General features: G+C 47.9%; 2 protein-coding genes across 3 annotated transcripts in view; both read left to right on the plus strand.

The window, feature by feature from the left end:
- Window positions 1–9,063: 9,063 nt before the first annotated feature.
- Window positions 9,064–19,781, plus strand: TMEM128 (transmembrane protein 128). Of its 2 annotated transcripts, none has more exons than XM_025887387.2 (5): window positions 9,064–9,315; window positions 10,841–10,982; window positions 14,774–14,932; window positions 17,763–17,871; window positions 19,171–19,781. In XM_025887387.2, the coding sequence occupies exons 1-4, from the start codon at window positions 9,219–9,221 to the stop codon at window positions 17,860–17,862; spliced, it is 498 nt and encodes a 165-aa protein (XP_025743172.1). In that variant the 5' UTR covers window positions 9,064–9,218; the 3' UTR covers window positions 17,863–17,871; window positions 19,171–19,781. The 2 variants fall into 2 exon arrangements, with proteins under 2 accessions (XP_025743172.1, XP_025743173.1); XM_025887388.2 differs by having other exon boundaries at window positions 10,844–10,982.
- A 5,614-nt stretch (window positions 19,782–25,395) lies between these two features.
- OTOP1 (otopetrin 1) overlaps window positions 25,396–27,600 on the plus strand; it is a 44,156-nt gene continuing 41,951 nt past the window's right edge. Inside the window, exon 1 of the mRNA XM_073891148.1 lies at window positions 25,396–25,455. Coding sequence (XP_073747249.1) covers window positions 25,396–25,455 — 60 coding nt within the window. The remainder of the gene's footprint in view (window positions 25,456–27,600) is intronic.

The raw sequence follows: 27,600 nt of genomic DNA on the forward strand, positions 1-27,600 counted from the left end.
GAATCTGACTTTGTGTCTCACTAGCTGCGGGCCCCTCCTGGGCAGGTTATGTAGCCTCCCTGAATCCCGGGGGCTCTGTCTGCCGTACTGACTCCCAGGGTAGATGGAGTGGAAAGAGCAGCACAGAGGTGTCTGCAAGTATTTCCCCTTCAAGGACATGAAGTATGCACAGGCTGCAGCGTTCTTCACTGCTTGTCTGAGGCTCCGGCGACAGGCCCCTGGCTCTTTCCAGCACACACAGCTGTGCCACGACCACCCAAGTCAAAGCAGCCACATCCTCCCTTCCGCAGCCTGGATCCGTTAGGCCTGGTTTTGAACTTGACGTCAATGGAATCCTACTGCACGTGCCCTTTCGTGTCTGGCCTCCTTCACTCAACATTCTGTGAGATTCACCATGTTCTCTGTAGCAGGAACGTACGCTGTCTTTATGGATGCCCAGCACTGATCCCTTCTCCTGCTGATGACTTTCTCGGCTGGCCCCAGGGTGGCTGGATTTCTAACGACATTGGCGTCCTCTGAGAGGCTCCTGGTGCAGGCACAGTGCTTTCTGCTTTCTGCTGAGTATCTGTCGAGGAGCGGGATCACGGAGTCATCGGCTGCATTTCAACTTTAAGAGATGTGGCCCCACGGTTTTCCAGAGCATTCTCACCAGTTCATAGGGCCACCCTCAGTGCATGAGGGCAAGTGAGTTTGTTTTGCCCAAAAGTGCACTGAAATTTAGTGCTTCTCAAATTACCACCTCTGTGTCTATCTTCTCAAAAGAACTCTGCCACTCAGTGCTGTCAACTCACTGGGGGTCGCTGCTAGATTATCAAGCTGCAGAAAACGGTATCTCCAAGTTTTCACAGAAGATTTGTCTTGAGTGATGTTGAATCAGCACAGCAACCCCCCTCGTAAAGGACGACATCCTCGTAGATACTCTACCACTGCCCTTTTAGCATTTAAAGAAATTCAGAATCCTGCTCAGCTCACTTCCTAGATTTTCGAACTTCTGTAATTTGGGCTCAGACCTCCCTTCTAACTCTTCATCTTGGGTACAAAGCAGTTGTACGCCCTGCTACAAAGACGTTTCTTTGTTTCGAGTGCAAAGACTCATCCAGCTGTTTTTGTGGTGGGATCCCCAGGGAGGCTCTAATTTATTCCCTTTGACATAAATGGTTAAACTGCCCCTTCGGTGGTTTAAGCTGTAACTGCTGAATAAACACCGATATCAGAGTTGAAAGGTCAGACATGGCTTGGAAGGTCAGGCCTTGGCTGGGCCACAGAGCGGGTACTGAGCTGCTGAAACACAGACTTTGCCGCTCTGACTTCCCGGGGACCTCAGGCCGACCTGTGCTGGAGGCCCGCGGTGGTCCGTCCGTTAGATTTCCCCACCAGAGATCAAAGGTGGGCCAAGCCTTGGCTCTCCTGGCTAGTTTCCAACAGTACTGCTCTTGGGGCCTGGCATCAGCTTTGCATCGGAATACTAACTGTAATGTTCTAGGGTCGCCCTGCTCTGACCAAGTAGATCCTGAACAGAGAGCTATTTCATAGCTAAAACTGAAACGGCTGTCCCTCTTCCAGGTTTCAGGAAAAAAAAAAAGTCAAGGCAACAGAACTTTCTCAATGTTAAGGTGTCCCCACCTGGAAAATTGTCAGCCTCTTGGCATTTGTCACCATGCATGCAATTCTAGCTCAGATGCTATAGGAGTGGCCATAAACTTTTATAGCACTGGGCCCTTGTTCAAATTTACCCGTATTTCACGATATTACACAAATGCACCTGGCACCCTATAATCTGGGAGTGGTTTTGATACTATTCAGTAGTTGAATGGTTGAGTAGTATTTGAACGAGTTTGAGAATCGCAGTTTAAGGGGCGCCAGTGGTTTCCAATCATTATCATGATGGCAGGCAGTGGTCTCGAGGCTCTCTGTGCCCACTTGTGTTGGTCCCTGAAACCAGGCCTCCTTCCAGCCTCGTCAGGGCCCTGGTGCTGTGATTCGTGATGTGGCCTTGAGAATGGGGACTCTGCTCTCCACCACCAATCTCAGAAGGCTGGGATTTTCTCCCCCTTGTTTTGTTTTTTTAACGTGAGGTTTCCTCAGGAGTTGTGGCCATGGCATTGGGATGATGCCCAAGGAGGGTGCAGAGTCCAACGGACCCTCTGCGAGCAAGGATTCGCCCTCCAGTACAACCCTGTAATGCCTTCATTTTCCTGAGGTTGGCAGGAGGATTTCCCTATGGCTCTGTTCGCATATTTGCTTTTGTGACTTTCAGGGCATTGGTCCTCATGTGTTGCATGTCTTAAGGAATGACAGGCAGATTCTTACTGGCATAAAAGCAACCCTCAGTTTGCATTTCTGTACTATCGTCTGGCATGCCTTAAGACTTCATGCTAGGTACAGCAACTAGATTTTATCTCACCTATTAATGCTAGTCAATTGGTGGTGATTTTCTGGTGATCTTCAGGATTTGGAGGCCCTACCCTGGTGCTTAGGAAGGGTAAGAAATGCCGTGATTGATTAGCGATATCTGCCATGGGTCTGGGAGGGACAGGGGCAATCAGGTCACCACATTCTCCCTTCCTGGTGTCCAGCTGAATGAATGAAGTGGTCCAGCACCACGGAGCCAGCATTCGGCAGGAATGAGCTCTGGGCACTCCGACTTTTCTATAGCTTATGTCCTGAGACACTGAGTCATCAGAGCCAGTTTAGCGTGGCAGCTCAGAGCTGAGGCTCTGAAGCCGCCTGGGTTCACGTCCACACTCCACTTCACAAGCTATGAGGCAGGGGGCCAAGACCCGGGCGACGAGGGGCCTTTTGGCTCTGACAAATAAGGTATGTACTCAGCAATTACAGTGAATCTACCAAACAGATCGTTTAATCCTTCTATCAAGAGACAAAAGTAAAGCTTCCTCAGATCCCTGAATGAAAAAGCTGTGTGCCTCAGTTTCCCCGTGTACAGAAGGGGAGTCATGCTGGTGATGACCTCACGTGGTTGCTGTGAGGATTAGTTCCCCCAGGTAAGGTGCTGGTCAAAGACAGCCACTGTTTCCATCAGCATCCATCCATCCTGCCGCTCCACAGCCTGACCTCTTCCTACGGGAAGGCCACCAGCCTCACACCTGCAAGGCTGCCCTGCTGGGACCTGCTGCTGCCCCACTGGTACAGACCACGTGCCTTTCCGCACTGCCTAGACGATAGTGGGTCCCTCGCGCAGAGTCGCCTACGTACCGGGCACAGTGCTAAGCCCTTTACATCTGCATCTACACCTGTATCTCTACATCTCACAAATCTGTCAACTAATCCAGGAGGGGGTGTAATGCACCCATTTCGTGGATGAGGAGATGCAGAAAGCTTAAGTGACTTGCCTCAGGTCACGTCAGGAGTAGCAGAACCAGGACTTGAGCTCTGGTCTCTCCTTGGCATCACTGTTTTTATCTCCTGATCAAATTTCCCTTTGGTCAGGAGCCCCCCCTCCTTGTTTCCACCTGCCTTTTCTTAGCATTGATGATTTAGATCATCATTATAAAGACATTCCACGTAAAGCTTTTTAAGCAAATGTCCAGGCCAGGAATTTCCAAGGGGTTTCCGCAATGGGTCATGTGATCTCAAAGCCCCTTTCAGAGTTTTAGGCAATTTATGTACTTCGGGGTTACTGGATTTCTGAGTATATTTAGCCTGTATCCCTTCTTCTAATTAAGCTTTCAAGAAATGGCTAAAATAGGGCTTTTACGTTTCTTTACTTAGTGGAAATGCATGATAATGTGATGTAGACTTTAGTATTAAAAATACAGGGGTTTTCTTAAAGGAATAAAAAGAGCTTGTTTTATTTGATCACATGCACACCATTAACAGGCCAAATTCTGGGCACTGAATGATTTAGATCATGTCAAGGACAAGACTGGCATTAACAGCCTGGAGGACTCTGGGCATCTGGGAGGGTAGTCAGCCGGGACACACCTCTACTCTCTAGGTTTGCAAGCCTGATAGTGGCTCTCAACTTAAATGTGAGCAATTAAAACAAGAGACTGTCCTTCCACAGAACACAATGGACCCAAACATTCCTCCCAAATTGGCCACGGAGCCAGAAATTTCAGGAATGCTTGGGGACACCTTCTAGGATTCCTGCCCACCTGGCCTCTCATTCTAGGTCAGTCCACCCCTACCCCCTCCTTCTGCTTCTAGCTTTAGGAACGTTCCTTTTCCCTGTCCTGATCTTGCGGTTGAGCCGATCGCCTCCCTGCTACCTGACCCGCTGGCAGCTTGGAGGAAGCTTCTCCACTCTTCTCCCCAACACCGAAACCCAGAACACAGCACACTGCCTATCCTTAGAGGTTCACGGGGGGCTGCTCTTGTCTGGGCAGCAGGGCTCTGGACTCACACTGATTTCCCTTGTCTAAGAATTCCATCTCTCACTGCTGTAAGAGGATGCGACCAGAGAAAACCCCAAAGTGACACGGATGCCAAGGGTCAGAAGCTGGTGTGCCCTGAAGTGGCAATGACCAGAGGGTGACAGCAGGCTCACCACCACCTCAGATACACGGTATCCTCAAAGCCGAGTCATGTGGGCGCTCCTGGAGCTATCGTCACGAAGACTTGATCGAAATCCTAGTTTCCTTCTAATCTTGTAAAATACTTCAGAGGAATTTCAAAAGGCTTCTTTAAAAAAAAACTGCACATGCATTTTATGATCCTAATGGTTATTGCTATGGTTGTCATTATTGTTTTGCTTAGGCTGGTTAGGGCTGGTTTTAGTTGTGGTTAACTAAAAACCCTCTCTTGGTATAGCCAGTTGCCTAACAAACAGGCAGGGCATGATTAGCTCCACCTGGAGAGGGTTCAGGTAGAGTTATCATGTGGTACGTCCGCTAAGTGACTGAGCATTTCCCACCTGCCAGGATTTTCCAACTACACCCCACCCGGCGGACTCGTTCCCAACTCTGCCTTCACCACAAGCTACAAGTGAAGAAACACAAAACTAAACTAAACATAGGTATGAACGTGATCAAACTTAAAAGGTAAACAGTAAAGTGACAACAGATCTGATATTCAAAGGCATCTCTGACCTGTAAAAACAAGCAAAGAATGAAAATCCCCAAAGGAAAATGACATACAAATAGATAATATGTGAAAAAAGAACTGTTAATAAAGAAAAGAAAATCAAAATGGCAGAAACGGGGTGTTTGGGTGGCTCAGGCGATTAAGTGTCTGTCTCTTGATTTTGGCTCAGGTTGTGATCTCGGGATTGTGCGATCGAGCCTTATGTCAGGCTTTGCATTCAGCACTGAGTCTGCTTGAGATTCTTTATCCCTCTCCCCACCCCCCTATTTGCTCTCTCTCTCTCTCTAAAATAAATGAATCTTTAAAAAATAAAAAAAATAAAATGGTGGAAACACCCCTCTCCCATTATCACTTGGGAAAAATTTACCAAAATCATCAAGCCAGTTGTTGGTGCAAAGGTTGAAGATGGTTTCTCCCGCCTGCTGCTGGTGGGCGTGCAAAGCGGCGCAGGCTGCCCATTCGGGAGTTGTTTTCAAAGTAGTGATCAAAAGCCTTCAAAATGTTCATGCCTTTTCATGTAGCGATCCCAATTCTACAGCTTTAATCAGGGAAACGGAGTTGTGCAGAAAGAGAAACCTGTACTTCATTGCATTGCTTATATAATGAAAAGACTTTTTTTTAACTGGCTTTCTTTTCGGAATGAAGGGCCAAGAGACACAAACGAACATTTACTGAGTACTTCCCATAGGCCAGGCGCTGGGCCCAGTGCAACAGCTACATGGCACAGCAGGAGGACAGAGTTGACTGGTCTGGACTCAGGGTGGCAGGTAACACAAAACCACTTAAGTAGCATTCGTTTCTTAAAAAATGATTTTTGGTGTTTTTTTTGGCTCAGAAATCAGTGATGTCTCAGCAATGGATTAATAACGGTGGGTAAAACTTACTGAGAACTTACTCTGGGTCAGACGCTGTTCTAAACACTTTGCATGTATTAATACTTTTGATCTCTACCCAATCTTGTGAGGTAGATGCTATTCTTAACCCATTTTGCAAGTGAGGAAACTAAGGCAGAAGAGCGGATACGTGGCCTGCCCAACATTGAAAGAGCCAGTCATGGCAGAATCAGTAACGCCAGTCAGCCAGGCAGCTGGCTCCAGAGCTCGTGTTCTTAACTAGGTTAACCAGGGCTTGGCTGGAGTCAGGAATTGAAACGATGCTACCAACAATGCTTGGCTTGCATCTCAGAGCTTCCTTCCTCGGTAGGCTTCCTCCATGGGTCTCCATGGTGGCAGCCCCAAGACCACATTGACTTCACAGCTTATACCAACAAAGGAGGTCTTCCCAACAGCCCCAGCCCAAGTCCCAGGGACTGTCAGGTCTGGTTTGGGTCCGGGGTCCTCCCCTAGGACAGGCTCAGTCTCATGAGAACTCTGCAGGACTACCTCAGAGAGGAGGAAAAGTAGCTTCTAGAGGAAGGGATGTGTGTCCACAGTGAACCAGTCAACTGTGACCAAGGGTCAAGGTGAAAACCGGCTAATGAAATTCCTGCTATGTGCCAGGTGTTTGCAAGGCAATGGGCATCTCTGACCCATAAAAACAAGCAAAGAATGAGAATCCCCACAGGAAAATGACGTACAGATAGACAATATGTGAAAAAAAAGAACTGTTAATAAAGAAAAGAAAATTAAAATGGCAGAAACGGGGTGTTTGGGTGGCTCAGCCGATTAAGCATCCGAACTCTTGATTTCAGCTCAGGTCATGATCTCAGGGTGGTGAGATCTTGAACCCGACTGAGACCTGATTGTGGGTGATATGGTTGTCGCCCACAATCAGGTGGGAGAGCACAGGCGGAAGTTAAAATCACAAGAATCCTTTCTGGAGCCCAGGGAGAAGAGAATAACTGATCAGGAGGTGAGCAGGATCTGGAAGGCCAAGCAAGTAGTAGTGAATAGTAACTACCTGCTTGAACGCATACCACATGCCAGAGACTAGGGTAAGTGATCAGTACACATTTATCATCACTCTACTACCTATTGTGTCACAGATAAGAACACTGATACTTAGAACAATGAAATACCTTGCCCAAGGACCCATCATGATGGAGCCAGGATTCAAAAGTCTATAAATACATTGGACATAACCAAGTTGCTAAGGAGAGCCAGCAAAGGTCATAGTCAATTTCATTTTTCCCCATAAGTAACTGACATTGAAAATGAAATCCCTTGGTTGGTAGCAATCTGATATCGGGTATCTATTAAGGTACACAGAACACACAGTTAAGAACTTATTTAATTGGCCCCAGCAATGAAGATGCAGTCATTAAATACTGGACTTTTTCCAACCTGCTTTTAAGTATCATCAATATGGTGTACGAGTAGTGCCATTAAAAATATCAGGGGAAAAAGGCTAAAAGGACTTCAGATCCAAATACAAAGACCCTGAAACCATCAAAGGGGAAACCGGATCTGACCTGAACATACTACATATGGAAGCCCTGGAATCACTGTGATGCTCTGGGGAATATTCAGTTACAAGGGAGACCCAGCACTGACCTTTTTGCAAGGAGACAATCAACAGAAGACTGTATTTGATAGGAGGAATTCACTTCCTGTTGACAAGGCTTCTAACCCCGTACAAGAGAGAGAAGAGGGGAGGGCAAAGACCTCAGTGGGCTTTGAATTGATGAACCCTGGTTCTCGAGGAGTCTGAAAAGAAAAAGAAAAAACAAAACGAAAGAAAAAAGGAGGTATTGTGTAGAAAGGCCATATGATCTGCCCAGCTGTTACATCCTTTGCTCCTTCGCTAGAAAAGCTGAAGGAATGACGGAAGCCGACCAGCAGAAACTTGACGTTCTTCTCTTGAATATTTATTACATCTCTTCTGCAAATACGACACATAGAAGATACCGGAGTGCTTATTAATTCAAATTTTACTTCCTGGCTTGCTTTCTGGGCTATCCATCCCTGTACTCAATCCACCTGAAGCCACTGTCCCTGCTGCCCACACGCCCAGCAGAGCACACCGCCCTTTATTCGGTGCCTCCATAACCCCACATACAGTATTTCTATTATGGCCTTGTATCGAAATCAACTCGTCCACTAGATTCTAACTCACCTCTGTGGCCAGCACTTTAGCGCATACAGCTGCTCAGAAAATGCTGACTGAATTAATAAAACAAAACTGCTTCTGTACATTTATAAACACTGCACTACACTGTAGTAGTTCTCTGCAGTCATCTTTGGTCCAGGAGCTGCGCAAGGGCAACGTCATGTCTCACTCATCTTTATCTCCATTGCCGAGCGTGGTGTCTTAACAGTTCCCAGCAAAGAGCAGGTGCTCGGTAATCATGTTTCAGTGGTTAGGCACAAAATTTCTCAACACGTGATGCATAGGGCGGGGTAGGAGAGTAATTAACCGGACTACTGCTAGAGAAAAGCTTGGGAATTCGTGACACAGGCTTTTTTGGTTGATGAGCATGATGGGAAGCGGCAGTTCTCTGGGCAAGTACAAATTTGGCTCCCATGTTCTTGGCAGGAGCAATTTCTCACGAGTCAGAAGGAGGGGGCTAACATGAACCACACAGGGGTGCTCCCCACTTAAACCCCACAACAGATCCAAGGTATAGGCAGGTATGACCCCCCATGGTGCCGAAGAGGATACAGGCCCAGAGAGGTTTATCTCTTGCCCAAGCCCACCCAAGCGGAAGGGGCCAGGCCCGAGGCTCGGCAGCAGGCACCTGGGACAGGCCGGCTGGCCTTTCGTCCTCCCGGGGCTGCCTTTGGCCCTTTCAAGTCTAGCTGGGCGACTCCTAAAGAGGAGGAGCAGAAAAGAAGCCGGGGTGCTAAGACGCTTTGGGCGCAGGCGAGTCAGAGGAGGATCGGGCCGCAAAGAGCCGAGGGAAAGGGGCGGCGCCGCTTAGCCGCGCCCCCTCGCCTGGCACGCGTTCGGCGGCGTTCATAAGCTTGGTCCTTCTGGGCCTCCGGAGGCCGGAATCCACTTGGGAGAGCTTCGGCGGCGGCAAGATCGGTATTTTAAATTCAAATCATGTTTGCGTACTCGAACTTGGAGGTTACGAAGCCATCCCCACCCAAGATTCTCACCAACTAAAACCGCGAAGACTACAGAATCCCCACCCTTCACAGTAGAAGGCCCCTCCGTCGGGTATCCGACCGCGGAAGTTCCTCCTGCAGAGATCCGATTGCGTCACTTCCGTCGCGCTTCTGGGAGGTGCCAAGATGGACGCTCCGCGGGCCCGGGAGCAGCTCCGGCGGCGATACCTTTTCCCGCCGGACACCGAGGCCCCGCTGGACAGCGAGGGCTACGCCGGGCCGGGTGAGGCGTTCCCCCGGGCGCGCCCCGAGCCGCGCCGAGCTGGCCGGAGTCGAGGCGCCCGGAAACGGCCGGCCCCGCGGGCCTCCCGCAGCCCTGCCCTGGCAGGAGGGACCGGGTTTTGTTTTTCAGGGCTTGCCGAGTAGTTTTGCAAGTCGTGTACTTAGCTTAATAAGAGATTCCTAGTGATCGCGTAGCCCCGCGCATCTTCATCCCAGCTGCGCTTCAGGATTCTCAGGAGAGCTGGTTTAACACCTGTTTCGTAATATCCATTAAAATAAAAAAAATGCCGTCCGGTTGTATTTCTAAGAATCAACCGAAGAATTATACTCTTCCCAAAACCCGACGACGTATGTGCAACTTGTTTAACCTCAGCTTTGCTTGTAATAGCGAACGGCTGAAAATATCTAATTGCCCATAAACAGAGAGCTGGTTAAATACATTTAGATGTATTCATACATGACACAGCGGGCAGACTTTTTTCTTTTTTACCAGGGTGGATGATTTTTAAAGGGAAGCGCAGAACAAAGTATGGTATGCCACCGTTTGGGTACGAACCTGTTAACGTGTGATGTGTGTTCTCCTGTAAAGACATAGAATATGGAAGAATTCATAGAAGTTATATTGGTAATTGCTTTGGGGTTGAAAAACTAGGGTTAAGGATAGGAGATTTCATTGTAGATCTTGTCCTGTATGTTGTAAAGCATGTGCATTTATTACCCTTTTCAAAATAAGCAGAAATCATGCCCAGGCATGCTTATTTATAAATTTTGAGCCTATCTCCCAGAATTTATATTATGAACATGCCTTTTGGGGATTCTGATAGCTTGCTAAAGGTTGGGGACCTCAGTTGTATTCCAGTGGTTCTCACAAGAACAGAGAGAAAGGGCATGTCACTCATCTGGTGAACTTGTAGGAAATAACTCATCAGACCCAACCCGAGCCACCTTTTCTTTCAGATTGGGTCTCAAATGGAAGAAATTTGATTTGTCCATCACCTGTCTAGACAGTACTGTGCCAAGACTAGACCTCCAGTGTGCCCTTGCCACTTTTGAGCTGCCTCAAAAGGTTGTGTTTGTTTGCAATAATTAAAATATGTAGTTAAAAGTAGTATTTTGGGGGAAATTACAAGTCCATTTTGTGCTGTAATGTCTGATGTCTGCATTTTTCTTAATTAACAAGGCTAACTGCTTTCTTAGGCAATATTTGAAACATAATACTAAAATTCTACACTACCCGGTGGTGTCATTTTTTTCTAAAAGACGATAATAATTGTAAATTTGATTTTAAAATTCATTTAGAGGGAAAAAGTTTCCTATATTGAACATGTTTTATGGCAGGTTCCTATTAATTACTTCTGTATATATAAACCTATTTGGGTGGTTGTTCAGAAGAAATTGGTACTCTAATTGGAGAGAATCTGGGTTTTGGAAAGGTCCAGGAAATTATTTTATCCAGCTTAAAATAGCTATTTTTTTCCTTATAAATTTATGGTAACTTGATAAGTTAAAATCTTCCTTATTTGCAGAAGCCTCTACAGCTGTTGAAAAAAAGGAGAAACCTCTTCCAAGACTTAATATCCATTCTGGATTCTGGATTTTGGCATCCATTGTTGTGACCTACTACGTTGATTTCTTTAAAACCATTAAAGAAAACTTTCACACTAGTAGGTGAGAAAACTTTATTGCTTCATAAGTTAAGCACCATCATCTTATTTTTCATGTTCTGTTTTGTCAGTTGAATTTTGCAAATGTTTAGAAAGCTCTTACTTCCTGCCAGGTACCGTGTTAGAGGTACTAGTGATACAAAGGTGAATAAGAGTGTGTGCTTTGGACATGTACAGCAGAACGTATGAGCCTGGAAAGTATTTCAGTATGCCTTTCAGCACAAGTGTGTTGTGGGATGGCAAAGGTAGTGAATTTAAGAACCTAATCCGTTTGTAAAAGAGGGAAGAAGAAAGATTCTGCCTGATGGTCTCTCTGCAGATAAAGTATAGGAACACTGGGAGGAGGGGGTGAGGACTGTGGTGGGTAAGAACTGGGTCTCAGAGCTTGTTTTCAGAGAGTAGTTACAGCTAATAAGGTAACTACAGGGAGTGATTGAATTAGAGTTGATGTCACTCAGGGAGGAGTTGGGAGCTGATGTCAAATCATCATTCATTGAGGAGGATTGGGATCTCTTTGGTATAATCTCAGGATCTGACGTGGGGGACAAGGTTGTGAATTAGACCTGAGTCCTCACTGAACATTGGACAGTGTTCTGGAGGCCCCCCATAGCAGAACAAAGAGGGGGAGATGTTGATGACCATTGGAACTGGCATTGGGGGGTGATTTGCATAGGATGAGAGCACAGTTGTTCACAAGGAGCAGCAGGACTAGAAAGGTGTGGCTAGGACTGTTTGATCCCACGTTACCTTTTCTTCAGAGTCCTTCAGGAAGATCGGTGACCATTGGAGGGAGAGCCAGGAGATGCATGCAGTCAGGAGAAAGGCATATGGGACTTTAAACTGTTGGAGGGAGAGAGCTTGTTCTCTCTTTCCTGATTCCTGTGAGCTGGAGCTTTCCTTAAACACTCCCATCTTTCTGCGCTTTGCCCTCCTTGTTCCTTCCCTGACTGATTTGGGATGAAGAACCAGACATGTCGCTTAGCACCTTCTTTCTCTTGGGATCCAGCTGCCCATTGGAAGCACAGATTCCAGTCTGCTTTTCTCTGCCATCATTTCTGGGGGTAGCCCCGATATGTGAGGGTCTCTAGGTTTTCACATCAACTTGGAACCTGGTGGGTATGTCTGGTCACCAAAGCCATCTTCCCGTAGCTCCATCAGTAAAAAAAAAAAAAAAAAGCTGACAGTTGACCTCATCAGCCTAACTCCTTCGTGTCTCTCAGTTGGTTTAGAACCTGGGCTGGGAAAAGAGAGAATGGTTACTTTGCACACCAGCAGTGGCAGCTGTCTCTTTGTTATTCACATATGTCATGAGAGCCTGAAATGTGATGGCGATGATTAAGGCACATGTCTAGCCCCTCACCAGTCCCTTATGGTCCAGGATGGATAAATTGGTCATGTGGTGGATGCTGTGTAAGTGTATGCACAGGATTTACCTCTGTCGCCTTATATTAAGTATTCTCACTAGTTTAAGGAATTGGTGAGGTAAGGGATAATTAGTTACACATAAAAGGTGCTGGAGGCACATATGGTCATGTGGCAGAGCCAGGACTCGGAATCTGAAGCCAGGCCTTGGAGCAGGAGAAGGAAGTAGAAGTCACAGGCCTGGCCCCCAAAAAGCGTCCCCTTAGATAAAAAAGACATGAACGGATATTCACAGGCTGAGGATTTTGAGTAGCCCTGGATTCTTGCTGAGGGCCTCAGTAAGCAGTGGGGAGTTGGAGCCGTGGGATGAGAGCAATACCTGAAAGGGAGTGTGGGCCGTGATCTGCTCTCTTGCATCTGGTTCATTCTTCTGATGCCTGAGGTCATTGCTTATTTCTTGCTCCACCATTAGCCCAAGTTCAGAAGCTCAAAGCATTAGGGTTCTTTAAATCTGTGCAAGGTTAGGGGTGCCTGGATGGCTCAGTCGGTTGAGGGTCCGACTGTTTCAGCTCAGGTTATGGTCTCAGGGTTGTTAAGATTGAGTCCTGCATTGGGCTGTGTGCTGAGCATGGAACCTGCTTAAGATTCTCTCTTCTCCCCCCTCTCCACACACCACTGCCCCAGCTTGCATATGCTCTCTCTCTCTTAAAAAAAAAAAAATTTTTTTTTAAATCTATGCAAGGTTGTAAGATTGTATGTTCAAAGACAGGAGAGACAGATTGACATTAAAGTGAAACATCATGATGCTTTGAAAATGTCAATTTTTAGGAACCTGCTGTGTGTGTGTGTGTGTGTGTGTACGTGTGTGTACACACACCGAGGAGCTGATTAAAACTACAATGCAAATTACCATCCCAGATGCCCAGGCTTCATACCCACCAAGCCAGAATTTGGGAGACTGGGGCAAGTTAGCTTCCTTTTGGAATGTTGTAGTGACTCTGATACACACCCAGGGTTGAGGGCCACTGACTTGCACTATCGTTTTGATTCAGGCATGTTCTTCATCTGTTTCTATCCTCTACCATATCGGGACTCCATGGCCGTGCTAGGATTCTATATGAAGTTAAAAACAGATGAACAGAAGGATCCTGACCAAGCAAGGAGGTCACTAATAGTGTTCCTCAGCCTTTGTTAGCACCTCCGAAGGAGCCTTTGCAAGACATGTTATTCCTTATTGCCCCCTTACGTACTGTATGAGTATCTGTGCTTTGTACATGCAGAAAGAGTAAGATTATTTCCTCACTTTCGGGGCAACATCGCCCCTGTTGAGAATGCACACTCTAGCAGAAGAGAGGTCTTTGAAGAGGAATATGGAGATTTTTTTTTTCATGGATCACCTCTGGAATAATGATGATTACCACTGGGCATTAACTGTGTGGGAAGCACTTTTCTGAGCAGCTGTGTGATTCTCACAGCTATTCTCTAAGTCCTGGTAACGTTTCCAAAGCCCCATGAGGTTAAGTAATTTGCCCAGAGCCACAAAGCTAGTCCTGCTGGATCCAAACCCAGACCAGCAGATGTGAAAGGCTGCGCCCTCCTGCCTCTCATTATTAATCCTAGAACCCAGCATCATAAAATGCTTTAAAGGAATCTGGAACCTTGGCACGGTTGGACCGTGCGCTCACTCACTGCCAGTGTCACTTGACTGTTCCAGCCCCCCTGTGACTCCTCTCTCATCTACGCAGAACACCGGTCTTCTCCCCTCGGAGAAGCGAAAGATAATGGGGACATCAGGAAACAGGAAAAGGGCTTCGTTCCCCAAATCTGGCCTCCTCCCCTGATCCACAGGGGCGAGGAGGCTGCCTTCACATGCAGAGTCGGCTCTTGGGTAGAATGAGAAGTGAGAAAAAGCCACTGCTCCTCGGAGGGTTGGAGCTCTTCTCAAAATGGGTGTGTTTCCCTAAGAAACCTGTTGTGAGAGGCAGTTTGAAGAAACCGTCTTCCAAATTGATTGTCCATGTTCCTCAAAACCATCCTTGATTTGGAGGAGTTCATGGTCCCTGTTTCTTACTGTCACACTCAAATCTTCAGAAAGAGACAGAAAGCTGCTGTCTCTCCTGGATCGTGAAAGCAGACGCGTGGCCGTGAGCTTGCTCATGCTTTGGGTCGTGGTTTTGGAGTGTGTGCAGCACACGAGTGTTTAAAAGCCTCACTTTCTTCCTGCGGCACGTGCTGGCCTCCTGTCTCACCCCATCTCTTGGTAGATAGAGGCCTTCTGAAAGCTGGGACTGAGGAGCTGTGGGTCCCTCAGGGCCCCTTACCCAGCCAGTACTCTCCGTGAAAATCGATTGTTAGGCTGTCCGTGAGAACGTTTAAGACATGTGCTGACTCGCTAAGTGCTGTCAGCCCTCCTGTCGCTTTTGTCTTTGGCAGTTGGTTTGTCGTGGGTGGTGCCCTGCTGCTCCTCAGCCTGTCGATTGCATGTTACTGCATCCTCTACCTGGAGTGGTGTCGTGGAATTGAAGATTATGACGTCAAGTACCCCACCTTGATACCCATTACAACCGCTACTTTTATTGCAGCCGGGATTTGGTAAGTTAACTTTGAAATGACTCACAGGAATAAAACGGTTTTTGATTGGTGCTGATGTACATGGTACAAAACTTAAAGGAAAGGAGTAACGGGAAAATGGCCTCCTGTCATTGCTGGTCTTGGAGTCCCTTTCCAATAGGATCTTTCTTTATGTATTTAGCTACTTAATATGCAAATGGTGACATGCTGTATATATTCTGCCTTTTGCTTTTTCAGTCATTTTCATTGTGAAATATAATACATATAGAAAGTGGAAAAAACTAAACTGTACAGCTGAACGAGTTCAGAGATGCATTGATGAAAGCCCACCCAGGTCAAGAAGGAGAACCCTTCCAGCCCCAGAATCCCACCCCCACCCCCAGGCGCCATCCTTCCTGCCCAGGGACAGACACTGCCCCGGCCTGTGTGGGACTTGCTTTCTTTTGCCTCTCTTAAATACTCTCTTTTTGTTTTGTCTGTTTTTGAACTTGATAGAAATGGAGTCATATATTGTGTGTTCTTTTACATTTGGTGGTTTACACGTAATATTACGTATGCTCTTTATTATTCTCATGCTCAAAACTTCAGAGACAGAGGGAAAGCTGCTGTCTTTCCTGTATCATGAAAGAAAACACATCGCCATGAGTGGAGCTGTGGTTTGGACGGCGCTTTGTGGGCGTGTGCAAAGCCTCACTTTCGTTCCTGCCTCGTGTCTCAGTCTCATCCTGTCTCACCCCCTCTCCCGTTAGATCTGCCTTGTGTATCGCAGCTGCTCACTGCTGGGTAGCATTCCGGCCTGTCGCTGAATCCCAGCCTAGCGGCTCTACTGTCCATAGCGTTTGAATTGTTTCCAGCTTGGCGATGTTCCTAAGGATGCTGTTAACATTATGGAAGAGGACTCTCGTGCACACGTGCACACATGTCCGGATGTATGTAGGCTCACACGTGTATGTACCTATCTCTAGAAGTAAAATTGCTGGCTTAGAGGTTGTACATATCCAGTTTCAGTAAATAGCGCCACCTCTTTTCCAAAGTGACTGTTCGTTTTTTTTTTAATGGAGCCATGTAGTTGATAATTCTTCCATATTGGTACATATAGATGTGCCGTATTGTTTTGAATTGTTACATAGTTATTACAGAGACATAACCAGGATTTACTTAACCCGCTCTCTTGTTAGATTTAGAGTTGTTCTTACTGTTCTGCTGCTATAAAAACACCACAGTGTCCTTCTTCTTAATAGTTATTCAGTGGGGGCGCCTGGGTGGCTCAGATGGTTGAGCGGCTGCCTTCGGCTCAGGTCATGATCCCAGGGTCCCGGGATCGAGTCCCGCGTCGGGCTCCCTGCTCAGCGGGGAGCCTGCTTCTCCCTCTGCTTCTCTCTCTCTCTCTGTCTCTCATGAATAAATAAATAAAATCTTTAAAAAAAAAAAGTTATTCAGTGAAAAACATTGATTTTTTTAAATGTGTAGAAAAGTATACTTGCTCACTGAAGAAAAATCTATTACAGCGAAACACGAAGGCAGCAAATCACCATGACCCCGCTAGGCCGAGAGAAAAACTACTCTTATTGTTGTGCGTATTCCTGTAGCTTTTTTCCTTTTTCTGTAATAACTGAATTTTGATTTTGGAAAAACCATATACTTCTGTACATGTTCAGTTTAAATGCATGTTTTTTATGATGAATTTTCTGTATTTGAAGTTTAAGGGTATTGACACCTATTAACCTTGTAATGTGGACGTTACTAACCCTTCAGTGATGTGGGTGGACAGGTGTGCTCTTTTATATTATATAAGTAAGATCGCCCCAGAAGTGTTAGTTTTTAGAACAGTGGGATTGTAGCTGTTTAAAGTTCTCTTTATCAAAGTGTTACACATTAAAATCTTAACTGACTACAGCTTTCGCTAAGTAACTTCTGCTTCTACAAATTCAGACCATAAAAATCACTTGCACTTAGAAGCTGTCTTATTCTTACCTTGGTGACCGGAATAGTGTTTTTCTCAATAGGAAATTTTTTTTACTGTTTTCTTTTTTTTTTTAAAGGTTTTATTTATTTATTTGACAGAGGGAGACACAGCGAGAGAGGGAACACAAGCAGGGGGCGTGGGAGAGGGAGAAGCAGGCCTCCCTCAGAGCAGGGAGCCCGACGTGGGGCTCGATCCCAGGACCCTGGGATCATGACCTGAGCCGAAGGCAGACGCTTAATGACTGAGCCACCCAGGCGCTCTTCTTTTCTCCAAAGATTTTATTCATTTATTTGAGAGAAAGAGATAGCAAGAGAGAGCACAAGCTGGGGAGGGGGGCGGGAAGAGGGAGAAGCGGGCTCCCCACTAAGCAGGGAGCCTGATACGGGGCTTGATCCCAGGACCCTTGGAATCATGACCTGAGCCGAAGGCAGATGCTTCACTGACTGAGCCACCCAGGCGCCCCTCAATAGGAAATTTAATAGCAACTTTTAAGTGATTATTTTTTCTTTCTGTTTCTAAGAAAAAAATATTTGAAACTGTTTTGACCGTGATCATTTGATGGCATGTGGATCATAAAAGGCAGTAGCCATTGTCATTCCTATTCCATCACAGACACTGACTTTTCAACCCTCAGGTTCCTCTTGGGCAGCTCTCAGGGGAGGACCTTTAGCGGTTCCAGTTCCAAATGCTTTTGGAAGAGTTTGTGATATTTCCACTATGGGCTAAATCACATGGTGGAGAAACATGACATGCATATAAAGTTGCTGGCTAGGTAAACTTTCCCAGACTGAGGAACAGTGGGTTCTCTAAATCTAGACTCCACCGTGGGCTGTGTGTGTAGACTGCAGCCGGAGTTGCTAACTGTGTGCGCTTTGTCCTTTTCAGCTTCAACGTTGCTCTGTGGCACGTGTGGTCTTTCCTCACCCCGCTGGTATTGTTTACTCAGTTCATGGGGGTTGTGATGCTCATCTCACTCCTTGGATGATTTCTAAAGGTAGGAGTTCTGGAATGGTGGTTCTTACATTGAATTCATTGGAACAGTGTCTTCCTCTACGACAGTTTTCAGGTGGCGGCCCAGCAGTAGCAGACTGCTTAGCACCTGTTCAGCCGTTCAACTTAGCAACTGTCCTCTGGTATGGAAAAGTTCACGCTGTAGATTATTTTCTCCTGAAGTCAGCTTCCGTCACCTGATACACACGTGACGACTGGCCAGGTTGCTCTGATGGATTGGCAGCGTAGGAAGAATGGGCACTCTGACCCACTCTGACAGTTCTGGCTGCTTCCTAACAGACAACGCGTCGACCTTTTCCTTCCATGTTCCTTAGAGGATTTCTTCCTCTCCGCCGACAACTGCCCCCCCGGGCCCGCTGCCTTGCACAGTGGGGTCTGTTTGTCGAGTATCAGATGACTCATTTATCACACAAGTATGTAGTGAGGGCACTCCCTCTACGTGCTGAGGGGCATGGGGAGAAGACCGAGGCAGCGCCTCCCTTCCCGTCACTTACTTCAGAGCTTGGAGGAGATCTGCTTGGTGCATCAGTTTACAACAGGCATGAAAACGGGCCCGGAGAAGCATAGGTTAATATATACTAAGTAAATGATTGGGTGCTAAAGAAAACTGGCTTCAGCTAACAGCATCTGCTCCCTTTGGAGTTTTATTTTTTCTTTTTAAAGATTTGATTTATTTGAGAGAGAGAGAGAGAGAAGGAGGGAGCACACTAATTGGGGGGAGCTGCAGAGGGAGACGGAGAAGCAGGCTCCCTGCTGAGCGTGGAGCCTGACGTGGGGCGCAGTCCCAGGACCTCACGATCATGACCTGAGCCGAAGGCAGGTGCTTGACCAGCTGAGCCACCCAGCCGCCCCCCCCCCACTTTGGCATTTTAAAGGAGAGTCACTGTACCCGCATAAAGGAGAAACGGACATAATGTCATTGCTGCCAGGCTGCCAGTCGCTGTCATGGCCCTGACGGCGCTGGGGTGGACAGTCCCCTCCACACGCTGTGCTGTCTCAGTAGCCCTTTCTCCTGGTTCGGGTGTGCCGCCGCAAGACGTCGCCTCACCTGACCATGTGTCCTGCTGCCCCCCTTCTCCCAGGTGTCGTTAACATTTTTGGCTGTTCAGTTTTGACTTTTTACACACGTTCAGGAGCTTTTGACTCCCTGCTGATGTGAATTTATATTTGGTAACGGAGAGCCAGAGATGTTACATGTGGACTAAGCTTTGCTTCTAACAACAGATCCAGAAGCTGAAGATAGAATGTCTCGCATCGGATATCAATGCTCGTTTCCTTTCAGGTTTTAGAGCGCGTCAGTGTGAACGCTTCAACCTCCAGCCGGCTGAAAGCATCGCAGGCGTAATGGAAATGCTACAGTGCGTTTTTGCATCTAGGAAGTGAGTGGTTTCCTGGGAAAAATTGTAACTTTGCAGTCTGGTTGAAATCAGAATAAATTCGAGCTCATTTGCCTGTTCTTAAACTCAAAAATTATTGAATTTTTTTCAAATTCAAAATAGAAGTAATTGGTTTGCAGTGTTAATCTGTTTGAATCATTGGCGAAAGTATTGGTGTAAACATTTAAGCAGCGTTTCATTACAGGTACATGATGTCCTCCCCGAATTCAGATAAGTTGTTCCTTCTTGGGTTGTATACGGTCAAAGTGTATGGAAGGGAATGATCGTGTCCTGTGCCTTTACCCCAGCGTCAGCAATTCCTGTACTTCTCATTTTTATAATAGTCTTGTTAGGTGAGAGGGCCAATTGGAAGCATTTTGTGTGTTCCTATCACTTTAGATTTCATCAGGTGTAAATTCCTGGGTTTCTAGCATTTGTTTAATGTAGGCACTTTTAATCATTTTTAAGTATGTATAATTTTTTCCTTAATGTTTAAATAAAATATTTTTATAACTTTCTTGTGGGTTTTCTTGCTACAGGTTTTGGAAAGTTTGTTTTCAGCTATTAGAGTTAACTAAGGGAATAGGGCTTCTTCTTAGAGATGTCTGCTCTGCTCTTCAGAGATCTCAGGAAGACACTGTTCACCCTTTCAAATGCAGATATGTTCATGTTAAACCCAAACATCATACGCCTTGTGGTGTTGATCCTCACCCCCCCTCAAAAGGGACTTCTGCTGATGGTGGGGTTCAGTCACCGCTTGTGTCTGGCCTGGATCCACCCTGCACCTACCATGACTAGACCTTGAGTAGTAATCTTTCTCCAGCTGTGAAGTGGGAACAATATCTGTTTTGTAGGGTTGTGGATAGTAGGAATAATGTTTACAAAACACCCATTATAGTGCCTGGTACACAGTAGGTTTCTGGTACACAGTAGGCGCTCACTCCATTAATGATAATAGAGAACGAAAGACCAAGTAGATCCAGAGTCAGGAGTGGGAAAAGGGCAGGAAAGTGGGAAAAGGTGAGCAGAATCGGGCCCAGTCTGGGTACACACACGTGAGAGTTTCATTACAAGGTGAGGAGCAAGGTCAGACAGAGGTCAGAGTCAGCCACGTCAGTCAGTGATGGGGGGAGTCCGGTGCAGGGTTGCGGTTGCAAACCCCGCAAGTTAGGATGAGAGTAAGAGGCGGGACTAGGAAGGGAGAGACAGGTAGGGGGCTACCTGATCGGGCTCACCAAAAATCCCCAAAATGCTGAGGCGTAAGGAAACCAGAGATGAGGGAACATAACCAGAGCACCTCGTCTGTCTGAAACCTCAGAGGTGAGCTATCCAGAGGAGAAGTAATCATGGTGCTCTCAGTGGTGACGCCAAGAAGATTGAAGTTCCCTGATCAATTTTCTATAAAAGCCCGACCATAAGAGCCCTCAGTGGCAACCCATTTGGGACCTCTCACTTGAGAGAGCTTTTCCTTTCCTTTGTTTCCACCTTCACTGAATAAACTTCTGCTTCACCCTTTTGCGTCCGTGAGATTCATTCTTCGACCCCGCGAGACAAGAACCCTGTAACGAGCATTGGTTCTGACCCTCCGGGGGGGCCTGGGGCAGGGGACAAAAGACAGCACCCTAGTGACAGCACCCACAAGTTCTCTGGGAGAGAGTCTGCAAGAAAACACCTATCCTCCCTCGCTCTCCCGTCCCCATCCCTTACTGCGGAGTGTAGTTCTACTTGGATAGACATCTAAGGCTGGGGTTCTCTGTAGGCAGTTCGTTGAAACCCAGTTAGAATGCTGATGTGGCCAACAAAGAGGCTAAGATGACCCTGTTAGTTGCAAAGAGACATTTTAATATATTTTTTTTAAAACTGGATCATGCCTGGTCTCTGTTTCTGTTACATAACTGCCATGTATGTTATTTATGGGTCTTTCCCTGTTACTATAACTACTAAATAAGTAAAAATGGTATCAGGCCATCCTGTCAGTGCTTCTGCACAAGCCTGTGGGAGGAGCGCCGCTCTTCAGAGTCAAGAGTAAATGAACACTTGCCAGTCTCTCCCGTGAAGGCCAGGGATATGGCGGAAGCACGTGTGTGCTCTTGAAAGTGTCCCTGACTCTTTGGGGTGCCTGGGTGGCTCAGTCCGTTGAGCTTCTGACTCTTGGTTGCGTGGGACTCTTGGTTTGGGCTCAGGTCGTGATCTCAGGGTCGTGAGATGGAGCCCCACATCCGGCTGTGTGCTCTGCGTGGAGTCCACCTGTCCCTCTCCCTCCCCTTGTGCCTCCCCCAATAAATAAATAAGGTCTTTTTAAAAATTAAAAAAAAATGTCCCTGACTCTGAGCATCCCAAGTGTCAAGTCCCAAGTTTTCTACCCAGCTTGCACACTTGTGCCCAGGCCTGCAGCTCAGAGGTTGTGGTTTGGTTGGTGAGCAGGGCTGTTCTGTGTGAAGCCTTCTCCAGGCGATTCTAACATCAGGAGGGGTCAAGAACTCTCCTGGTCCAGTCCGTTTAGGGAGAGACCTCTCTGCAGAAGCTAGAACCTTCAGATTGGCCGGGAACATAGAGATAATGGAATCTAACCATGCTCACTAGGGTCAAAACCAGACTGAGACTCCCCCGTCCCTCCTCAACCCCACAATCTATGTCTGGGACCCAGCTTACGAGAGTGGCCTTTCTAGGAGACTAACAGGATTTCAGGCCCTGGCTCTGTCGGGGCGCTTGGGTTTTATGCACCATAGAAAGGTCTCTTCCAGTGCCAGAGAGGCACTGGAAGGGCCAGGGAGAAGCTGAAGAGCCTGTCTCTGCAGGTGGGCTCGCATGAGGGAGGGGCTGGGGCTAGGCCTGGAGTTATTCCCTGGTGCTGTCTGCAGCCTCCCCAGTCCGGATAAATGCCCTCACTTAAAGAGGCATTTTTTTGTTTTTTTGTTTTTTTTTAAGATTTTATTTATTTGACAGAGACACAGCGAGAGAGGGAACGCAAGCAGGCTTCTGCAGAGCAGGGAGCCTGATGCAGGGCTAGATCCCAGGACCCTGGGACCATGACCTGAGCCGAAAGCAGACGCTTAACGACTGAGCCACCCAGGAGCCCCAAAGAGGCGTTGTTTTTTTTAAGATATCTATTTGAGAGAGAGCGCACAAGTGGGGGGGAGGGGCAGAGGGAGAGGGAGAAGCAGGCTCCTTGCAGAGCAGGGAGCCTGATGCGGGCTCAATCCCAGGAGCCTGGGATCAGTCCCAGAGCAGAAGGCAGACGCTTGACCAACTGAGCCACCCAGGCGCCCCAAATGCCCTCCCCTTAAAACCATTTTTCTTTTTGAAAGACTGATTCAGCTCAGTGTTCCTTGAGGTGGGAAAGAGTTTGGTGGATTCTCGGAACATGGAATTCATAAAAATAACTCCATGAAACAGCGACAGCACTGTTCTGCACATACTGAGGACTGATTCCCAAGGAGCAGCGTTGCAGGTGCTGGGCCGAGTGCTGTGGGGAGTTGAAGAGGAGAGCCGACCAGAGGAGGGACTGGTGGGCTGTGAAGCCCTCCCCGCCTGAGCCTCAGACTCAGCCCCCCAAGTTGAGGACCTCAATTTCCCCATTTGGGCAGAAGGGGGATGGGTAGCTGCTCTCTAACGCAGCGTGAGCAATAGCTTTTCCTGTTTGCTGCAGCTTTTGCAAACCTTTTAATACCTCACTTGGGGCATATTCATTGTGCCTTGAGATGCATCATTCCCAGGCGCACACGGATCTGTTGTCCTATTTCCCCTCTCTGAACACACATGACCAAGTCGGGCTCCCTCAGGCTCCTGAAGTTATTGACCATGTTCTCTGGTCTCCCTTACGGCACAACTCCACCAAAGGGTGCTCTGTGCTCACGATCTCCAGTTGTGCTCCGTATTTTAACAAGTGTGTTACGACGTACGTTTGCAGAAGAGTGTATATTGCTTTCCCTTATGTTTACCATAAAGAAGAGTCAAAGGGGACCTCTGGAGCTGGGTACCACCTGGGCCCACACACCTCCAGTGGCACAAGTGACCCCCACTTCAGCCACTGCTCCCCCACGGTCCCCCCACACTCACCTGAGCACCATGTCTCTCTCAGGGCCATCCAGACTCTTCTCATAATCCCTTTATTCCTGTCACAGTGACCGGCACAAAAGGCCTGGACCTCCCGGCGCACGTCTCCTCTCCACACACGTCTGTATGTCCCGGGTGTCTATTGCTGCGTGACAAGCCACGCTACACGCTTAGGCTTAAAACCACCACCACCATGATTTTGTTCACGAGTCTGAAGTCTGAACAGGAATCTGCAGGAACAGCTTGTTTGCACTCCACAGGGGGTGACTCGACCGGCTGGCTGGACGGTCCCCTTCCAAGGAGGATCACTCGGGGTTGGCGAGCTGGTGCTGGCTGCCGGTTTCTCTCCACATGGGCCTCCCCCATGGGGCAGTGGGGGCTTCCTCCCCGCAGAGGAGCTCCCATCCAAAGGTGAGCTTGGGTATTCAGTTTTCAGTTGCTGCTCTAACAAATTGCCACACACAACAGCTAAAAACAACAGAAATTGATTATCTCACAGTTCTGTTGCTTGAAGTCTGGCATGGGACTCAGGGGTTGGCAGGGCTGTGGTCCTCTCTGGAGGCTCCAGGAGAGAACCTGTCTCCTGTCCTTTGAGGCGGTTAGCAGAGTTCAATTCCTTGCAGTCCTAGGACTGAGCTCCCTGTCCTGAGCTGGCTGTCAGCGAGGCCATTCCCAGCTCCTACAGGCACCTCCATTTGCTGCCTCGGGGCACTCTCCCTCCATCTGCAAGCTTCCTGTGTCTCCTGCCTCTTCTTCCTTGTCATATTGCCCCGACCTCTCTTCCGCCTTCCCCTTCTGCTGAAGGGCCCGTGTGATTACATCAGGCTCACCTGGGCAACCCCAGATCCACTCCCTATTTTAAAGCCCTTAATTCTTCTTCAGCGTTCCTTTGGCCACCTAACGTGACAGTGTTGGTAGCTTCCAGGGAGCAGGGCGTGGACCTCTTTGGGGGCATCGCTCTGCCCACCCCCGGGGTCCCAGAGACAGGAGATGGAAGCTCCCACTTAAAGCAAGGGCTCAGGAATTGTTCAAGTAGCCACAGACCCCAGATTCGAGGGGACATAGCTTCCCCCATCCCAAAGGAGGAGGGTCAAGGAATGTGTGGGCCATGTTTTAAAATTGCCATGGTCTCTGCCCACACATTCTCTGTGTTCCGCCCCCATGCAAAAGCCAACAATTCCCGCGAGCCTGGTCCTGTGTGACAGCACCAGACACACAGGCTTGTGCTCCAGGATCACATCATCTAACTCAACACAGGGGCAGGCATGGTTGCTCAGGTGCAGGGGCCTCGAGCGGAACACCTTTACAGGCAAGTTACCGGTCAGTTAGCACGGAACCTACAGTGATGAGGCAGGCATAGGGGACCCGTGATAACATGCCCATTCAAAAAGGGGTGGGCAAGACACGCAGTCGCTGGTCCATAGAAATTCTGAAAGCCAGCTGGGCGCATGTCCCTCTCTCTTGATTAGGGACCAGGGCTGCTTCCTAGGACTCTGTCAAAGCTTTAGGCTCTACCCTCTACGCTCTATTCCACCCGCATCCTTTTCTGTAAGAGAATAGTTTGGAATTCAGGAACTTTCTCAGCCTGCTTCCTGTCCAGAAAAGGTTTGAGGTCCTGAGGGCTCTTCATTTTGCACTGCCTGTCCTTTTTGGCCTGAGCTGGAGCTGCTTCCACTAGAACAATTTGCAAACAATGAGAGGTAGGAGGTCTTCTTGTAGCATTTAAAGAAACCTTTATCTCCTGGAGCTAGAGGGTAGACATTGCTAAAGGTCAGGCTCAGGACCTCGTGGTGGGCAGAGTATCCCAGATGGCTGACTTCTCAGTCTAGGAAATCTCATCCACCAGAGTCAGGGCCCTGAAGGGGAAGGAGCAGATCTTGAGAAATGGACACCTACCTATCGCATGAATTGGATGTCACCTGATCCACCCAACACAAGGTTGGGCATGCACAGCGGCAATATATTACTGAGTAGAAATAGTATCTAAGACTTGAACTTGAGCAGGGCTGGAAACCATGAGTACGTTGCATGTACAGGTGGCTCAGGGGCCTTTGAGATCCATTCCATAGAGTATGATGTCCAACCACGTAGACAGCTGCAGCATCACGGCCCCACCCAAAGGGGGGTCCCTGAAGGTGGTGAAGGAAAATCTTCCCAGCGGGCTGAACGCTGAGTGCTCCATTTGGTTGGCCACTTTGTCTGGATTGAAAGATGTCCAGAGTACAAATCTCCATGGATTCAGGGATGGTTGCTCACAGGCTACTAGTTTGGTTAGATGGTCAGTGACTTGGAAAGAAGAACTGGAAACTTAGTGACAAGGAGTTTTGGGGAATAATACATGGAGGGGCCTCTCAGCATGGATTCAGAGTGAAACATGAGTCACACGAATGTGCACCCAAGGCACCCCCTACAGAGGAGGGGGCGAAACAGCATGTTCTGCGCTGGTCAGTCAGCCTCTGCCTAGCCACCCAGTGTTTGCTCAATGGGCCCCGTGTACAAGGATCATGGTGGAGGGAGGGATGGGGCCTGGGCCAGCTCTCAGCAACGCAGAAGCCTCTTCCCAAGGCTGACCTGGTGGTCACCAGTACTGAGTGCAGACCCTGCTGTGATGATCTGAAAAGAGCATTCTGAACTTTGGTCACTTGTCCCTTCCCTTGAATCCGGAATCCGAATCAAGGCATGTAGAGAGGGTGTGTGTGGGAAGCCAGCTGAATCCAGACTTTGAGTTCGCTCAGGCACCAGAATATGAATGAAACCTTCTGGGGTTCTAGCCCCGGCCATTGAGTCACCCCCAGCTGTTCTCGTCTTCCAGGCTAAGGGCCTGGACACTGCAGAGCAGAGGAAAAAGCAACCCCCCATGTCCCCTGCAAATCCTGACCCCCAGATCCATGAGCACAACAAAAACCCCACTTAGGGTGGTTGATCAGGTTGAGATAGAACTTGCTGCCAATAGCAGAGGCCACCCCTGAGCTGCCTTTCCCTGGGGAGACCTGCCTGGTAGATGTTTGATTATATCCAATCCCTTCCATCATGGAGGGACTGGAGATTTGTCCTCCCCGGATATGACACATACTCTGAAGATGAGTTTGCCTTTCCTTCCTGTGATGCTTCTGCTGGCATGTATATGGTCATGGTCTTCCACACCACACTGCTCCCGATCCACGACCATGGACTTCACCCAATGCCCAGGACTTAACATCCATTCAGAGCTCATTCTATTGCTTCCCAAAGGATCTGTGTAGAAAAAAATGACACTATTGGGAAAAGTAGTTAAATCCAAATAAAGACTGTAGTTTAACTAATACTTTTATATCAACATGAATTTCTTAGTTTTGACAAAGTTCCCAGGGTGTATGAGATATTAGGAGGAGGTAGGGGGAGCTGGGTGAAGGAAGGGTACACCAAAATGTCTATACCATCTTTGCAACTCTTCTGTAAATCTAACATGATTTCAAAAGGAAAAGTCAAGAAAGTAGACCCAGGAGTGACCTTTCCTGAGTGAATGGTTGCCACGCCATCATGCTGTGTGCCCTTTCAGGGAAGACTCAAAGAAGAGTCACTGGATATTTGTGGTAATGTGGCAGGGCTTTTCTCAAGGAGACCCAGCCCCCTCTTCATTCGCCAACCCCAGGTCTGTGAACTGGCTCAGGCTTGGGACACTGAGCGACAGGTTTTGACTCTCTCTTGTAATGATTCAAGATAGATCTCTGGCTACCTTACCTGGAGATTTTCCAGTGATACAGATCAAATAATGCTTTAATAGGCTGCCTGTCGTGGGTTGAATTGTGCCCCCCGCCCCCCAAAGATATGCTGAAGTCCTAACCCATGGTACCTGTGAATTTGACCCTCTTTGCAGATGTAATAACAATGTAAGTTAAAATGAGGTCATACTAGAGTAGGGTGGGCCCTTAATCCAATACGACTGGTGTCCTTATACAAAGAGGAGAGAGACACAGGAAAGATGGCCATGTGACAATGACAGGGACAGGGATTCGATCATGCAGCTGGAAGCTAGGGGGCGCCAAGGATCAGAAACAGCCACGGGAAGCTAGAAGAGACAAGGAAGTATCCTCCCCTGGATCCCTTAGAGGGAGCGGGTCTCTGTCGACACCTTGATTTCCAACCTCGGGGCTCCAGAACTGTGAGATAATAAATTTCTGTGGTTTTAAGCCACCCAGTTGGTGGTACTTTGCTATAACCACCCTAGAAAACTAATTAACACCACTCACCTCTCTTACTCTTAGAAGTTCTGGGATTATATAGCCACCACCAAAGGTAAC

The sequence above is a fragment of the Callorhinus ursinus genome, unplaced genomic scaffold (genome assembly GCF_003265705.2).
Source record: "Callorhinus ursinus isolate GAN/ISIS: 27379988/994484 unplaced genomic scaffold, GSC_fseal_2.0 scaffold4, whole genome shotgun sequence".
Classification (NCBI taxonomy): domain Eukaryota; kingdom Metazoa; phylum Chordata; class Mammalia; order Carnivora; family Otariidae; genus Callorhinus; species Callorhinus ursinus.

Bases quoted from the DNA above. Each gene is read 5' to 3' on its own strand.
- TMEM128 (XM_025887387.2), top strand. From the start codon at position 9,219: ATGGACGCTCCGCGGGCCCGGGAGCAGCTCCGGCGGCGATACCTTTTC. The intron at 10,983-14,773 runs GTGAGAAAACTT...TGTCTTTGGCAG, and splicing joins GAAAACTTTCACACTAGTAG to TTGGTTTGTCGTGGGTGGTG. The intron at 14,933-17,762 runs GTAAGTTAACTT...TGTCCTTTTCAG, and splicing joins TTTATTGCAGCCGGGATTTG to CTTCAACGTTGCTCTGTGGC.